The sequence below is a fragment of the Botrytis byssoidea genome (assembly GCF_014898295.1).
Source record: "Botrytis byssoidea strain MUCL 94 chromosome Unknown BBYS_004, whole genome shotgun sequence".
NCBI classification, from domain to species: domain Eukaryota; kingdom Fungi; phylum Ascomycota; class Leotiomycetes; order Helotiales; family Sclerotiniaceae; genus Botrytis; species Botrytis byssoidea.
The window spans coordinates 2,046,909-2,064,914 of record NW_024065845.1 but is presented as its reverse complement, the minus strand read 5'-3'; the positions used below and the strand labels follow the sequence as shown (position 1 = coordinate 2,064,914).

The 18,006-nt window shown below is 41.2% G+C and overlaps 3 protein-coding genes across 3 annotated transcripts; 2 read left to right on the top strand and 1 right to left on the bottom strand.

The window, feature by feature from the left end:
- Window positions 1–1,486: 1,486 nt before the first annotated feature.
- On the top strand, window positions 1,487–5,106 carry EAE97_002734 (uncharacterized protein; the record flags this gene model as incomplete). The annotated part of the gene is made up of 5 exons (XM_038873246.1): window positions 1,487–1,687; window positions 3,038–3,361; window positions 3,422–3,474; window positions 3,581–4,604; window positions 4,663–5,106. The coding sequence occupies 5 exons, from the start codon at window positions 1,487–1,489 to the stop codon at window positions 5,104–5,106; spliced, it is 2,046 nt and encodes a 681-aa protein (XP_038736452.1).
- A 1,782-nt stretch (window positions 5,107–6,888) lies between these two features.
- EAE97_002733 (uncharacterized protein) lies at window positions 6,889–8,715 on the top strand (the record flags this gene model as incomplete). The annotated part of the gene is made up of 1 exon (XM_038873245.1): window positions 6,889–8,715. One exon carries the CDS (start codon window positions 6,889–6,891, stop codon window positions 8,713–8,715), a length of 1,827 nt encoding a protein of 608 aa, XP_038736451.1.
- Window positions 8,716–10,547: 1,832 nt separating this feature from the next.
- On the bottom strand, window positions 10,548–17,244 carry EAE97_002732 (uncharacterized protein; the record flags this gene model as incomplete). The annotated part of the gene is made up of 5 exons (XM_038873244.1): window positions 10,548–11,073; window positions 11,130–11,219; window positions 11,269–13,028; window positions 13,080–15,470; window positions 15,523–17,244. The coding sequence occupies 5 exons, from the start codon at window positions 17,242–17,244 to the stop codon at window positions 10,548–10,550; spliced, it is 6,489 nt and encodes a 2,162-aa protein (XP_038736450.1).
- Window positions 17,245–18,006: the final 762 nt, after the last annotated feature.

Sequence of the window (18,006 nt, the reverse complement as noted above, 5' to 3'; positions counted from 1 at the left end):
GCTTAAGGGTTGTGACTTGACTTGACTTGACTCGTGAGATGATTTTGATTTTGATTTTGATTGTTAGGGATTGTTAGGGATTTCTCAAAAAGGTGGATTAATTGAGCGATTGTGGATGAATGAACCGCGCGAGCTACTTTGTGCTGGATTTGGAGGGTTTGTGTATACATGGATATCGTGTGTTGTGTTTTGTGTAATTTAGATATTATATAATTGCTAGGAAGGGAGAGAGAGGAGTGAGGGAGAGAGAGAGAGAGAGGGTTGGGATATATAAAAAATGAGAAATGGAAATGGGAATGGGAATAGGATTTATTTTATATTATTGAGTATAAAGTATCAAGTATTTGATGGGGTAGAATAGGATAGGATAGGATGGGATAGCTAGGTAGGTACAGTACTCGAGGACGGAACTCTGAAAATAGAAAAAACCCCTTGGGATACCTACCTAGGTAATTGGAGATGCTAGCTACGATGATGTGAACGGGGAAGCGGAACGGAATGGATTGGAGTGGAATGGAATGGAATGGAATGGAGGGCGGAGATGGGGGTTTGTAGACTCTAGAGGGGAGGTTTGTGGGAATGTGGGAATGTGGTAGTGTGGTAGTGTGATGATTTGATAACATAAGAGAGAGGGAGTGATAAAAATTTATCTGTTTGTTTATTGTTTGTTTATTCGTATATATAGGAAGAAACCTAGGAGTTGCAGATGCGGTAGTACACAACTAGAGAGGAATTGGATGGTTGATATCTGGAGCTCGGTAAGGTTATGTGGGTTGAGAGTTTGAAAAGGGTCTTCGGGGTGAGGGGTGAGGAGTGAGATTTATTAAGGGTGTTTGTTGTATGGAGGGAGTATTAGGTGGGTGTTTTGGGGATATTTATTTACTTGTATACTTGCTTACTTGTTCATATACTTACTCATTTATATATACATACATACTTACTTACTAGTCAAGCAAGGATGTATGTATATATATATTTGAACCAGAAATTATATACACATTACAGTGAATAGGTAACCTTAGGTACTTGGTAGCTATAGAGTCGATATCAGAGGGGAAATAAATATACTTAAAGCACGTGAACAAGGGTTTTTTTCTACGTACGTTGTGGTTATACTTGCGAGTTCGCTTCGGTTCCTCGGAAGCAGGCGAGGGAGGAGGGAGGCTCAGCAGTGTATGTAGGTATGTATGGTAATTTATTTGGAGAAGTGGAAATGGAAGGGAGGAAAGATAGGGTCGCGGAATGGTATCTACCCCTGACTTAATTCTTTATCTTAGCTTGTCGCTCCTTGTCTTGTCTTGTCTTGTCTTGTATCGTCTGTGGCTCCCTAATTACCCGAGCGTTCATTTTATTTTTATTTTTATTATTATTGTTGTGTTTATTTTTGTTTCTATGGATGTCGATATTGATATTGATAGACTTCGTACGGAGTACTCGGAGCACTCGGAGACGATAATTCTTAAAATAGAATGAGGAAGAGAGGGGCATGTATAATTGGGGTCAGATCACCTGGTCGATGGGAGGGAAGAGTCGGTGCTCGGATGTTGGGATTGTGAATTTGTGCGAGAGATTGATGGTGGAGGGATGGATGATAATTGGGGAATGGCACGGAGTGGGAGGAAAGGGAATGGACACGGATATGGAGAACTCATGGACCGAGTGTGAAAACGGAGGGTCCGGAGAGAAGGTTTGATATTGAGATTGAATGGTGAGGCTGAGTCGTTGGGGAGAGGGCATATGGATATGTGTAGAAATGAGCAGAGTTATATAATTTTACGCATGTGTAAGTATATATTTTCATATTATCACTCTTTTGATTGGTGTGAAGTATTATGCTATCTTATTCATATGTATTATCTACGACTGAAACCTTCAGAATGAATTTAAAAACAGAATTGAAGTCTAGATTCTTTTTCAGGGTCCTATTTTCAATTTGATCTTCGACATTGGGAATAGATTCTATACATAAGTCGACTACCCTACTTTCGGGCCACCCCTGTTTTGGGCCACCCTTTTACACCAAAAATCACTTTTTTAATTTATTAATATCTCTATTAATATCAAATATAATTTGATAAAAATCTATATATATATAATTCAAATCATTTTGAATTCATATTGAAATTTTCAGATTTTTAGAATTTTTATGAATCGATTTCTAAAGCCTCAAAATATCGATTTTCAATTTATATAGAAATTATATACAAATTTAAAATTCTATAAAATCTATAATAACTTTTAAGGAAAATTTGCTAAAAATAAATTATAAAATTTTATAATATATTTATAATATATTTATTCTAATAGATTCTAAAAAAATAGAAAATTCCTTATAAATAAATATTTAAAGGGATATTTTCAAAATTACAGGGATTATTTATATTATTTTAAATTCACTATATATTATATCTCTATATCCATTTATTTTTTTGAATTTTTTTTTGAATTTCTATATAGATTCAGATTTGAAATCTTCAAAAGATATATAATTTTCTTTTAATATTTATTATTAAAAAGTTATCTAAAATTATATAAATATTTTAAATTTGTATATAATTCTTATACAAATTCGAAAATCAATATTTTGAAGTTCTAGATCTCAATCCAGAAAAATCCTAAAATTCTAAAATTTCTATTCTAAATCCAAAATGATTTAAATTATATATATATATAAGTTTTTATTAAATTATATTTAATATTTATAGAGATATCGATAAGCCAAAAAAGTGATTTTTGGTATAAAAGGGTGGCCCAAAACAGGGGTGACCCGAAAGTAGGGTGGTCGACTTATCAGATAATATATCCATAGTCACGTGAATATTCATTTTTAACTTGTTGAGGAATAATTAGTCTCGTCAAATTCGCTCTTCTGATCATTAAAATAGCTTCAAAATCAAAACCGTTTACCTTACTCACTCTGATATACACCATATATCTATCAGTAGGTGATTGATATGATATACTACATTTCACTAACGAATGTTCAATACTATATCGTTATAAATCCTCAACCCTAGATATGGCTATAGTTGGAGAGCATTGTTCAACCCACGCCGAAGCGATGGATGAAAATAGAACTGGAGGGGTTCAGATGACATCGCGTGCGCAGAATATGGACTCGGGTTTACATCTAGATTCGGATTCGGGTTCAGTCTCAGATGATGGGGATGGAGACGATGAGGATGAGAATGAGGAAGACGCTTTGATATCGAATGGGGCTGAGCAAGAAGTGATACCGACGGAAATGAATATGGAAATGGAAATGGAAGTGGAAACGGACTTGAATAAAACACAAGCTTGGGCTCTTTATCTGAGTCACTTTTTATCCACCTGGAATGGAAGGAGTTATGAATTCGCGGCTGTGAGTTATGTTATGCGATGGAGAGTCTGGATTTATAGACGATTGATGAATTTCTGATAGATTATCTTTACGGCAAATGCATGGCCCGATACTTTGGTTGCTGCTTCTGTTCGGTATGTTTTTCTCCCCCATGAATAATTGGGACGTGGGACAAGGAGATGAGATGATGGATCTCACGTGATGAACATATACTGATTTCTATGATCTGCACTTCAATAGTGGTATCGTGAGGACTTTAGCATCCATTTGTTTCTCCTCGAATGTAGGGAGATGGGTTGATACAAGTCCAGATCGACTAAAGACCCTTTCGACTACGATTACCGTTAATAGAGTCGCGGTTATTTGCGCTTCTATATTGTGGTTTTTCGTGGTTGAATCGGAGAATAATCCTGAAAATGGTATACCTTTACTCCAGTCCAGGAAAGATGATGTCAAATTCAGAGATACCATGAAAATCGTCATGTTCTTACCAATTCTTGGATTTGGTATCTTGGAAGGATTGAGCGCTAATGGGAATATGCTGTCAATGGAAAGAGATTGGGTGGTTGTTGCTGCCGCACCGGGAGGGAATCAATATGATCTCACGCATTTAAATTCTTCGATGAGAAGGATCGATTTGAGTTGTAAACTCCTCGCTCCGATACTAATCTCATTCCTAATCTCGAGACTGGGAATAAAAATTGGGGTGATTGTTGTAGGTGGGATGAGTGCTGCGAGTTGGGGATTCGAAATGTGGTCTGCGAGGAGAGTATGGAGATCTAACATTCGATTACAACAACAGAAGGAGGTTCGAAATGATGAAGTGGTATCGGATGTCGAGGTGCTAAGTTTGAGGGAGAAATTCAAGCGAGGACTTCATTTGCATAAGGAAGACTTTAGGAATTATTTTTCGTCTAAAGTTTGGATTCCTTCGATGTCGCTCTCTGTACTCCATTTTTCTGCACTTTCGTATGGTGCCACGTTTATCACTTTCTTACTGAATGCGGGATTTTCGTTGGATCTTATTACGCTCGCCCGAGCAGCGGGAAGTGTGGTGGAAATTAGTAGCACCGTTGTAACACCATTTGGAGTGCGACAACTCTCGAAGGCTCATGGACATGGTCCATACGATCGTCTGAACGGAGCCAATGATTCAGAGGAAGTTTTTTCGCAAGGAGAAGGTGAAATCGACGAATCGGGAAGAATCACTACTGGATTGGAACGATTAGGTCTTTGGGGTCTTTCATGGCAATTTATAAATCTCGTATGTATTCCCCCTCTCATGATCATCTATAGTTATCCACATACTAAACAAATACCAGATCCCCGTAACCCTCATCCTTTGGTCCCTCTCCACTTCCACTTCGATCCCCAGCACTCCCCTCCTCTCCCGCATCACCCCCCCCCTCTCTCCCAGCTCTCCCCTTCTCGCCCTCTTTCTCTTTGCTACCCTCTCTCTCTCCCGTCTCGGTCTCTGGATCTTCGATCTCACCACTCAACAACTAAGCCAAACCCTCGTCGCACCTACTCAGCGCTCCTCCTTTGCCGGCTGCGAATACTCCCTCGTAGCACTATTTGAATTGGGGAACTATGTAATGGCGATTATTTGGTCGAGACAAGATCAGTTTGGGTGGGTGGCTCTGGTGAGTTTGATGGCGGTGGGAGGAAGTACGGTAGTTTATGCTGGGTGGGTGAGGACAGTTAGGGGTCATCTGGTGCATTGGGAGAGGGTGGGGAGATGTGGGGGAAAGTGTGGAGGGGGATAGATTTGGGGTGAGGAGTCGGTGTATTTTATATGGTAGTGAGCGAAAACCATTCATTACCTGATACTGATATTATTGGTTGCTAAATATTAAAAAGTTTTGTGTATTTATTTTCCAAATATACATACACATCCATAATGTCCAATGCGATCATTAAAATACCATGCGAGTGAGTACAAATATTTGCCTCCTCGTTTCTCTTCTTACCCCATCGCACTTACGTTTACGATTCTCATGCGAGAGATTATCTATTTCACACACGTATTTTCCTTCGCTTCGTATGGTGTTGTGTTGCGTTGTGTGGTGTTGTATAGGTACACAAGCCACAAGCCTAGTGGTAATGAATCATCCATTTTATTCATCCATTATTCATCCCTTAATAACTATAATTACAATCATAATTATAGATTTCACGCATACACATTTGTTTTTATCATTACTTCGGACGTCGGTCGTCAGCGGTGCTGTTGCGGAATCTTTATGTGTGGATTTGTTTGGATGTCTATGGCTATTCACTTTTTTGGGGGTTTGTTTTTGCCTGGATTCTAGAGGTTTAGAGATGGAGTGGTTGGAGATTGTGTTGGTGTTGGAAAAGGAAATGGATTGGTGCTGTAGCGAACAAGCGAGCGAGCGAGGAAATTAGTGTGCTTTCTAATCGCTGTACAGCGGTGGTTGATATTAGTTGTTTGTTTTCGCTGTTATTCGCTAATATATTTCTGTGATTACTCAACTGTATAGGTATATCATCTATACTGGTTTGAAATGTATGTATCAATTTCTTGAATTTATTCACTCTTCTTCGCTTTTTTCTTGTCTGGATTCTGGAGTAATTGGAAATGGATTGGAATTAGTGTGCTGTAGCGAGCGAGTAAACCACACGGCTATATTTTGTACCACTCGTTTGTCTTCATTATTATTCACTGATATGTTTTTGCGAGTACGTCATCAGGGCTGTATCAAGACGTACGCATTCGCTCTCATATCTTCTGTCTCCTTTTGCTATAATCTTAATTACGTCTAGAATGATTGGCATGCCGTAGTAAGTGAGCTAGCCGTAACTCCAATCACTGTACAGCTGTGGTTTATATTAGCCGTCTATTATTATTATTATTCACTAACATGTTTCTGTAATTACCTATTAAAGATACGTCATCCATGCTGTATCAAGACGTATGAACTTCCTCTCATATCTTCTCTTTCTCCTTTTTACAACGACGCAACTTCATCTAGGGTGATTGGCACACCGTAGTAAGTGACTTAGCCGCAACTCCAATCACTGCACGGCTATGTTTTGGCGATTAATCATCTACATCTCATATATCCAGATATAGACAACACTCACGGTCATCGATAAATTTACTGTACAATAACGCCGTACTTGGGGATTCACGGATACGATCGGTTCTCTGTATTTCATTTTGTATAGATATATACGGCTGTTCTTAAAGGTTTTTGTAAGCTAGAACCGTATAGCCGTAGGAAAGATAGTGTTTTGTTTAGGGGAAGGAAAGTATATAAGTCTCGCACTTGACGTTGTGTCGAAAAGCATATTCGGAGTTTAGATTTCATTCTAAATCTACTCACATTCGTCTTCATATTCAAGATCATCTCTCTACCAGATACAAGATCTCATGACTTCAACACTCTTGGGAAACTTCTAGATATCTTGATATACATTTACATCAAGAATCTAAAACATCACTCGACGATTTGATAAAGGACACGAAATACCTATCTACATACACTTCCAACTTCCAACTTCTTATAGATACCATCTCTCAACACATGATGGCGAATCCGAAAACCCCGCAACAAAATCCCCGAATTTCTTTTGAGCAGAAGGTTTTTTCCAAACCATCATTCCCATCCTTCCCAACATCACCAACACCAAAACCAAGACCATTAAAAACAAGCCCCAACTCTACACTCCACAATCCACCACCCCAACTATCCTCCTCATCCTTCTCCGCTCAATCCTCAAGCTCTTACTCCAGCGCACCTAGTAGCCCTTCCTCTCCCTCCAATCTTACCTCCAAAATGCGTAATCTATGGAACATCTCGCATAGCAAGTCCTTCCTCTCAAATCTCAACATGGGTATCGCGGCAAACTTCCCCCTGAAGAATCTAAATCTCCATTCGAAGAAAAATGTACCTATTGTGTATGCAGATGAAGGGGCTGAGATTGGGGCTGGGTTTGGGAGAGAGGAGTATCATGAATATATTATTCATGCTAATCATACAAACAACTTCGATCACTCGGACCAGATGAATGATAGCCCAGCAGCCACTCCAATCCCCAAATCATCTAGTCCTAATGGTAAACCAGCGAAGCCCTTGGCTTATTGTGCTGCAGGAGATTTAGATACAAATTTGCTCTCGGGACCATCGACACAGCATACGGAATATCTTCTTTCGAGAGTAGAGGGGCAATTTATGAGCCCGGATACACCGCCGATGGATTCGCCTCTCGGGGAGCGATTTGGTAGGGGGTTGTTATTTGGGAGCGCGAGTGGGAGATATGATAATGATCCGATCAAGAAGGGTACTTATGAGAATGAGAATGAGATTGAGGGGGTTGGAGATATGAGAAGTACAGGGGATAGAAACCAGGAGGGCGTCGAGAGCAGAAGTGGAAGAGGAAGAGCGAAGATGATTCCAAAGAAGCAAAATCAAAAGACCTGGAAATCTATACATCGATCTTGTAGAGAGATGCTGGATGGTATGAATCTTTTGAAATGCGATAGTGAGGGCACTAAAGCCATGGGACAGGAGAATGGGAATAGATTTGTCGGAGCAGTGAGTTATATGGATATAGTCAATGATGAAGATGACGATGAGGGAAACGAGACCGAGCACGATGATGATACGGAGAATTACGATGAATGCGATGTATTTACCGATGCACACTCTGGTTCCGGCTCCGGTAAATACTGGGAAAACGATCAAGATCGTCATAGATTGATTCATACCGAGTCTCAGGATTCGATGGTGGAGATTTATACTTCTTCGCCTAGTTCTTCCGACAGAGATACAAAGCTCGGAAGCCAAAACCAAGCGAATATACAAACGGATATCGAAGAGACAATCGATGAATCCATCCTCACACCTAGAAAACCACTCCGAGAAAGTGATTTCGCATATATGCACATGCGACCCAAGCCCAAGACAAACCCACAAACTGCCACAGGAAATCCGTTCAACACAATGTCCGAAAATGGCAATGAAAACGGAAACACATATCGATACCGCTATCCCAACCACAACGACGACGATAAAGAAGACACGCAATCCTCACTCGACATGGAAGATTCCCTCTACGACGACACCGAGAATCCCACACCTAAATTCAAATTGCACATGGCGCGCGCCGAGGCCGAGTATCCGGATTTTGCAACCATGATGGATAGGGATAGAGATATGAATACGGATACCTATCCCTCTACTCCCACTCCTAATCCACAAACACAAATACAAAACGCAACCTCCTGGTCTCACAAACGCGAGTTTGATGCCGACGCGGCACTAGATGCTTCTCTATCTTCGCTATCTCGTCTTCAGTATGAGTATCAACTTCAGTGTCTGTCCGGATCGCAAGGTTCGATTGCGACTTGAGTGGTTCATCCCTCGTATTCTGGTTCCATCGGATTGTTGTTTTTTGCTTCGTCTTCGCTTTTTCAATCGTTGATACATGGCGATAGGAAATGCAGTAGCGGAAGATGGTGTGCAGAGTACGTTACGAGATGATTAGACGATGAGGGGTATCTACTAAAATCAAACTCTCTCTCACACACTCTCATCTAAAGCGAAGAAACCATCCCAGCATATTAAGCGAGATTTCTAGTTCTCATTATCAGGAAACTTTCAAAAGGAAAGAGCATATAGCAAATATGAATACGAGAGTATTCAAGAAGATTATATTATAGTTGTCGAAAAAGGAGAAAAGGGACTTGTAGATAGATGCCTAGATAGTTAAATATAGATATGAATATAAATATTAAATCTCCCCTAACGTGGTTTATTAGTGAGCGGGTCATATCAGTGAATGGATTATTTATTTTACATACAAAATTCATTTGTGTATAATCATACACTTTCTTTATTTATAAATATAATTTTCTGAAAATTTAATATAAAATATTTAAAAATAAAATAATTTTAAAAATCTAATTAGTTTTAAGAAATTTGAATTTATAAAATTATTATTATAAAAATAGTTTTTTGTAACGAAAATCGTAACAATTTCCTTTCTTTTTTAGAAAATAATGAAATTATTTTATAAAAATTAGATTAATAGAAATCTATATTTTAATTATTTTCTAAGATTTTTTATTCAAGAAAATAATAATTGATTATTAAAATATTAATATTTTGAAAAGCTTGATTTAAATAGTTTTCATAATAATCTATTCACTGATATAACCCACTGATATAACCCACTCACTAATAAACCACGTTATACAAAACTCAAGATATAAAATTTGAATGTAAAACTCCTCCTAAGAAGAATTCTGATTCCCTCCTTCAAGATGATCCCAAATCAGCACTTAATAACACAATCAACAAGCTAATCTCCTAATCGTCCATCAACCCTCCTCCCCGCTAACAGCGTAATCAACCTAACCCCAGAGCCAACACTAATACAAAATCTTCTACTCGCTCACAACACAACACAACACAACACAACACAACACATCACATTATCATAAATCAAAATAAACAGAAGTCTGTTGAATCTCACTTCTTTGCTTTATCACTTCTCATTTCACTTCACTTTGATTCAATTCGATCCGATTTATCGTTTACACGTACATATGTATATACTCGCATCCCCATCTATCTATCTATCGATCGATCTATCCATTTCAATACACTATATGCCCACTCACTCACTCATTCACTCAATCCCCTTACTCCTCTTCACTTCCCATCTCCAATCCACCAACCCCCTCGATCACTAACCCCCAAACCCCAATGCGCAATCTATCAACCATAAAGTTTATCATGACAAAGAAAAGGTGGTGAAAAGACAAATAGGTGCAAAGTAAACGCCATAAGCTATGCAAACACATATCCGCCTCTCAACTGCATTTTTCTCCCTTCCTTCCCTTCCCTTCCCCCTCCCTCGCTGTAACACACAAATAAACAAATACAACCAAGAAGGAATCATATCCTTATCTCAATCCCCACCTATTACAAACAAAGTGAACAAGTTAACAGAGGAAAGATCAAAGTCCATCTATCTTCCAATTCCGATTCCAATGAAACTCCTCCCTCCATACGCCTCTCATCCCCCAGCCAGAGTAGCTATATATCCAATGCCCAACTCATAGTAGACCCTTCTCTTTTTCCTTTTTGTTCGCTCAAGTCCGCAACTCCATGCATGACCCTTTACAATGTATGTATTCTCCTTCTCCGCAATAATACATGCACACCCCTCTCCACCCCTAAGCCCCACTCTTACTGCTTCTCCTCGTAGTGAAACTCCTCCTGATACTCTCTCCCCACGCTGAGTTATCCAACACTTCCAAGACATTATCCGCAGACACCGCACTATTCCTTCTACTACTTGCCGTGCTATTAATTGCACTCCCATCACCAGCTCCTATACCCACCCCTTCAAACGAAAATGCCGATCCACGCGGCCCATGCGCTTTCAGTGGACTCAAAGTTGGACTCACTGCAGAGCTTACTGAAGGGAACGAAGTATTCAAACCCAGTCCGACATCCGCATCCGTTCCTCTTCTTTGTCTAAGTGGTGCCCCATCAAGTCCATGGGTAATAAACGAATTTCTCGAATCCGTAATATCTGTTGGTGAAAGTAAAGCTCCGCTTCCTGAAGCCGTGGATTTATGTTTCTGTGTAGATGCATCTTCGTCGTCGACGTAAACTTCTGGGCCCAATTGAGGAATATCCGTCATTCGGCCAGACCTCTTCCTTTCCATGTGTTTGCGGAATCTTCGTGACCAGTACCTGTGTTTATCAGTAAAAATGAAACATGTGCGCAAATATAAATTCCAAAAGCTTACATAGTATCGAAGAAACCAACCACAATTCGTCTTCGGACTTCTTCTTCCACTCTTTGAAGACGTGCGCGGCGACGTAAAAATTCTTCAAGTCTATATCAATAATTAGCTAAAGCACCAAAACACCACCCGAATAACTTACTTCAAGCTCTTATTGTCACTAATAACATTATAATGAGCTAAAACCATCAATACTGTCGTGAAAGAGATACCCCGATCAGGATCTGCCGAGACTAAAACCTCTTCATAGAAAAGATTAAATCTCGCTCTATCTCTTCTGACTCTACCGGCATCAATTTGAGAAATCCTTTCATTCAGTCTCTTCAAATCAATACCATTAGAAGCGCTGGGGCTTGAAATAGAATTCATTCTATCACTGGTTGGTTCCGTTTGTATATCTTCGAGAATTCTGCGAACCGAATCTTCATGTGAATATACACGCATCTCGAAGACACCAGAGAGTTCACCTAGAAGTCGTGGGAAATGTTCCTTTTCGATAAACCCTGTACCATCCGGATCTAATGTAGCCCAAGCCTCTTTGAAGCGTCTGATCTCATCACGACTAACTTTAGATAAGCCATTGGATCGTTGGAAGACATAACTGAAACTCTCGTAGATGAGTGACACAAATAAACTAGTGAAGATATACATGCTCACGATGTTCCACGAAATGAACAATACTCGAGCCCAAGTAGGGCTTCCGCAGTCGCTATCGAAGAAATCGTCACCTTGAGTACAGAATGGAGGTGTGATAGTCGCATAATCTTCCATGATTTGATTCCAACCCTCTCCGCAAGACATACGAAATAGCATCATAAGCGTTTTCGGTACTGTTCGCATGTTGAGATTGTCGGTTTCTTGTTCACCAAATCGAGTGAGTCCAAAGGTTTGAGTCATAGCGATAGCAAAGACCATAAACAGAACAAACCAAGTTGCCAACAAATTTCCAATGGCTGTTAAACTAGCAGCTGCAGTCTTGAATAGCTGATCCAGGGCATCGTTTCGGGGAATTAAGAGTAGAACGATAGAAACAAGAAATAATTTGTGTAGTTGAACATAAACTCGTGATTTGAAGTTGGTGAGAAGGAGGATTGTCGTGACCAGTGTACCGAAGACTGCAAGAATCGAGAAAACATCCCATGAACTTCGTTGGAATCGAGCCCAGCTCAGACCAATTATACGAACAAAAATATTGAGGATATAGAAAACTGTGCAAGCCAAGAATATATAATCTCTAGTTCTATCCCACAAAGCTGGCTCGGGATAAAATTCCACTACCAATAGGATGAGATGAAAGACAAGAGTTAAGGTCATAGCTGAATGCCACTTTCCATGCTTTCGAGTGGCTCTCTTGTAACACCAGTCTTTCCACCAACGTGGATCTTTCTGGGACGGGCGTTTAGATGGAGAAACCTGCCTTAGAAGTTTACGCAATTCCACCCAAGATCTCTGATCAGATGTCAAAAATGCGATTCCCGTTTGTTCCGTGTAGTTTCGCATGAACACAGAGATGAACAAAGTAAGGATAAAGACCGTGGCAAGAAGGTTGAAAAGGACGAAGAAAACTGCATTGAATTCGCGCGATGTAGGATCACCCGGATTGAGACCACGGCCAGTAATGGACATTGACTGAAACATTACATCGACCCAACCTTCTTGAGATACGATTTGGAAAAGGATAAATAATGAGCCCCCGAAACTATCGAAATCATACCAGGGGTTTCCAACTTGTCTAGGTGAAACAATGTTCCAATCACCACTAAACGGTTGATTGTAGAATTCACCAGAACAGTCGGTCAAATTAGTGATGTCGCCATCATTGCACGCCTCCAGCTGGCCGTTGAAAAGGTTTACCCCATATATTGCAAAAGGAATCAAGAGGGACATAGAAACGAAGGCCGCCTATTAGCACGTTAGCAGAAACATTAAATAAAATGGAAACAGATTTTGTACCGAGAGAACTTTGAATCCACCGACAAGAATCACAGAGTGGAATGTGTTTCTTGCGCTATCACTGACATTGAGCAATCGGAGAGCTCGCAAGGCTTTGAAAGCTCCAACTGCTCGTGCAATTGCCCCATCGTCCATCAACGAAGTGATGACATTGATCCACAAGGTAATAAGCACTAGACCATCTATGAGGCCCCACGTACTTCTATAGTATGCGTTTGGAGTCCAGAAGAACCCATCTGCAATGACTTTTATGAGAGCTTCGACGGTGAAAATGATCCCAAAGATGAAATCGCAAAAGACGAACCAATTATTCCCAGTTGATTTCTCAGGGTTGGCTATGAAGTATTCTCTTTGGTATAGAGGTGTGGTTATACATGCCAACAAGACCATTGCGACAATGCAAAGGTACAAGAATGCCGAAAAGCCATACCAGATGGTCAAATCAGGCTCAACACCATCAAACCGTTCACTTCCACGCCCAGGCCCTACGCATCTTTGACAGAGCCTTCTGATTGGGCTATTAGGTTTAAAAATGAACAAGGCATTATTGTATGAAGGGTGTTTTGCCAAGTATTCACGTTGTGCTTTCTTGCGCTGAGATGAGGCTGAGACAGCTTCTTTTGCCATTGCCCTGGTACCTTTAGAGTCATCGGTCTTGAGAGAAAACGATATGTTGGAATAGAAGGGGTTTGGCTCCCTGTTCCAGATTTTAGACACGAAATTACCCCAGACGGAGGATAAATATCCAGGCTTCACGCCAGCTGCCTCTGCAGCCGCATTTTCCGCATTGTGTTCGTGCTGTCCCGGAACAATTTCATCATCAAGAAAGTCCTTAACAACCGCATCTTTCAATAACATTTCCATGGTTGCCGGCCCATAATCGAGGGGGTCTTTTTTCGCCTTGGAACGACCGAACCGAACGATAGACGATAATGCGAGATTGCTAGAAGAGCTATCGACCTCTTTCCTGGTCAGGAAAGCCTTCACTTGTTGCATGCGTTTTTCGTCTTCTGAAACATCGAAATTTTCTTGAATGACAGCTATGAACATATTCACCAGAATGAAGTTGGCGAGAATAAACCATCCAATGAAGAATGCTGCGCCGATCCAAGCAGTGTTTCGTGACTTATCAATGCCGGTAACATTATAGAGAAGTGTGGTCCAATTCTCGCTCGATAGAATTTGATACAAACCCAAGAAAGAATTGAAGATCGTAGAGAAATTGACTTGTATATATTCTCCAGAGTCATCATGTGAAGGGATCTCGCCGCGAAACAGCTGGACTGCGAATATCGCAACCAAGAAAGTAATAAGAAAGACGAAGAGTACAAGATTTCCAATACCACTTGCATTTCCTAACACCAACATGATCAAGGATCGCGTGATCTCGACACCCATGACAACCCGATAGATTCTGAGAATCTGGAATGCGGTAAGCCAAGCATAAGGTTGACCTGACTTTCGAATGGGTGGCAACAAAATCACCGTGGTAATAATCGCAAGTCCCAAGTCAAATAAATTTCTCTTGTGCTTGTGGAAATCCCGCCAATCAGAGGCAAATCGCAGACCGATGTCGATCAACAACAAAAATGTCACCGCCACCTCCGAAAGATCGATGAATCTCGAGCGAGAGTCCGTCATATCGGAACTCCGGAAAGCTTGAGCTATGAGATCATAGACAATAATAGCGATCCAGAGCCAATATGTTTTGTCGTACATCTGCTTTAGCTTGCTCACCTGTCGTGGCATGTTTACATTTGGATCTGGGTGATCATCATCGGCGTGGGCAGCGAATGCACTCGTTTTGCCTTCGCCTCTAATGACCTGAAAAGATGAAGTAATGACGGCTATCAGCAAGTTCATAAGCCAAAGCATCATAATAACAATCCCTCCTGCAAAGAAGATTGCGGCAGCGAGATAGTCTGAGTCTGTGGTGTAATACATGAGATCTGTAAACGTGTTACCTGTCATAATAACGAACACGAGTTCCAAAGACTGCGCAATGTTATCAAAACTGACGGTCCCATTGAAAGGGAGTTGATCAGGAGGCAGTTGAAGACAATAAGACCCCTCGGGGCACAAGTAACCTTTGGACGAATCGGCTCCAAATTTTAAAGGGTAGAAAGGATTGTTCACATCGGTTGATCTCATCCAGGGATCATGAGACGAGTTGTCCTTGTTGAACTGCCCTCCGCAGTATTGGTTGCTATTAACGAATGCTGTATTTTGCGCATTTTCGATGTCATCAGGGTCGATCCATACGCATTGACGATCAAGACTTCCTTTGAAACTTTGAATACCGATGATAGCAAACAACAGCCAGAAGAATCCAATAAGAAAGGAAACATTGAGTAGCAATGGAGTCGCTTTTTTCAAACTTCGAAGAATTATCTAGATGCAATGTTAGAAGTGCACATGAAAGCGAAAGCAAGGTAAGGCTTACAGCAGTACCGTTTGTAAGGGCAAGTAACCGAAGAATACGTAAACAGCTTAACATGCGAAATAAGTAAAGATGATGACTATGCTCTACTCCTAGAAAACTGATGGCAAACGCTGCCCAGTAAGATACGATTGCGACGAAATCGAGTCGATTGAAAGAATGTCTGAGAAAAGCTCTCCTAGCTAGTTGCAATCGCTGGGCCTGCTCGACAGTGCTGGCCATTGCTTGCATTTGCGCGAAGGTATTGACGATAGGCATTTGTGTGTTGGTGGTTTCCTCGGAAGATGATGTTTGGGCTCTCCTGACAGATGATTTCCGCTGAGGTGCAAATATCGATCGGTACTTGTCCACGATTGCTGCTCTAGCTCCACGTTGCCGGTCTATTGTACTGTATTCGGCTGCATTAATAATGAAACCGGACACAATAACACGTGCAATCACTTCCAGCGTGAAAATTATAAAGAGGCCCAGCAAAGCCCAGTCGGTTTTAGAGCCCCATCCAGGGCGTCGAGGGTGAGTATAAACAGAAGGAGCTGCATCAATCGCAAGGAGAATTGTTTGTATGACAATCAATATGAGAATCGCCGGTTCAGTGATAGGATAAACCAGAAAATCACAAAGTTTTAGCCGAAGCTTGTTTTCCGGTGAAAAAATGCCTAGTGTTTTTCCTCTGAGGGGGTTGGGAGGGTTCTGTGCCTGCCATTGATCCGTTCCAGGTCCATCCAAAGTCCTTGACGGGGGTTTTTCGAATGGAGGTAACATCGTATTCGGCCGATAAGCTGTATCTTCAACATTTGGCTCGTATGATCTCCGTGAAGGGAAAAATGGCTCCTCAATACTGTGCGCTTGTCTCCTAGCGCTTTCTTCGATGACCTCAGCTTCACCACTAAGGTTAACCACACGTTGCGACATAGCCCTCATCATCGACCCAGCTCTGGATAGAGCCCCCACAGTAGATGGGGATCTAGATCTGCGTCCACTGGGTGACAGGTTAGCTCCATAACTTTGCGACCTTGACCTTGTACCATATGATGAGTAACCTGCTTCCGCATTGGGAAGATCATCACCTAGTCTAGACCCTCTGTAGTTTGAGCCTGGTGAGTTGAAATTGATAGATTGAAAGCTAGACCTATCATGTCGCTGCCCATCTGGAGTAGTGGGTTGCGTCCCGCCCATGGGCTGCAGATGATTCGAGTCGGTCAAAGGTATTTGGTCAGAATCGGAGGGAAAATAAGAATTGCCGTTATCTCCCATATCCTCATATGAGTGCGCATAAGGTGTGAGTGAGTGCTGAGATCCAAAAGACATGGATCTTTCTCGCGGAGCATGAGATAAACTGATATCCGGTACATTTAGACCAGCGAATCCCATTGCTGCTTGAAAATCTGCAGGGTTTCCCACAGGCGATGTAGGAGTTTCTATTTCGTTTTCATGCCTTTCTCCAATAGTAGATTGTAATGTCAAAGGTATCGCTGAGCTACCTGTTCGATCCGGTCTTCCTCCTGGACTGGGCGAAGAGTCCCCTAGCCTTTCATACCCAGTACCAGCATTTAGACTTCCCGTCGGACGAAGACCTCCCCCTGCCAAAAGACTCCTCCCTCGTGTGTGCCGCCGCGATCCATCTCCCAGATCTGCAGAATCAGGTGGCCGTGTTAGATCTCGTAAAGGTATCGATTGAGGAGGGCTCGATAAATTATTGGAACCATTGGTATTATTTGGAGGCATTATGCCTAATCTCAGTGTTCAGAAAGCCAGCCAATTATCCCTATATATTTTCGAGTGTGCCGTTGCAAAATCCGTAATCGTAATCGCAATCGCAACGTAGTAGTTCGCAAGATTTCCCCAGGGACCAACGCGTGGAGCGGATCGTTTTAATCTTTAAGTCGTTATCATAATCGCTAGGATCGTATCGTTTTTCTTTCAATTCTTTGGCAATGTAAATGATCTTAGATTTCGTGTTCCTCGATTACGTTGTACACTTTGAATTCTTCTGTCTTCTTGAATATCAAAGATTGCGGTTGACTTTTTGAAATGGCTTCTGTAACCAATTCCTTACACGAGCTTCAGCTGCACTTATACTACAAACGGTAAGGTTCGGATGCGACAGGGGTAATATGCTATTTTAAAACAAGGCTATTGTGGCTGAGAAAGGTACGGGGCTGAGAGGGGAGAGGTGGTTGCGCATTTGGGAGAAAGTGCGGACTTCCTCTTATTCAGATTAAGATTATAAGAAAGAGACACTCGTATTAGAATGTTCGGGGTCCATAGAGGAATGGATAGAGGTATATCGTCGTATCATCCATCGTATTCATATTGCAGGCTAGACCAATTGGAACTACTTTGAAACATATGAGACAATGTTACAAGTGATATCTGTCCAGCAAAGATGCGGCACGGACTTCCAGAGAATGCCCAGGTGCACATGGAGTCTCCATATCTACCTAGTACACGTTTGGAGATAGACAAGAAGGTGGTATATGCAGTACA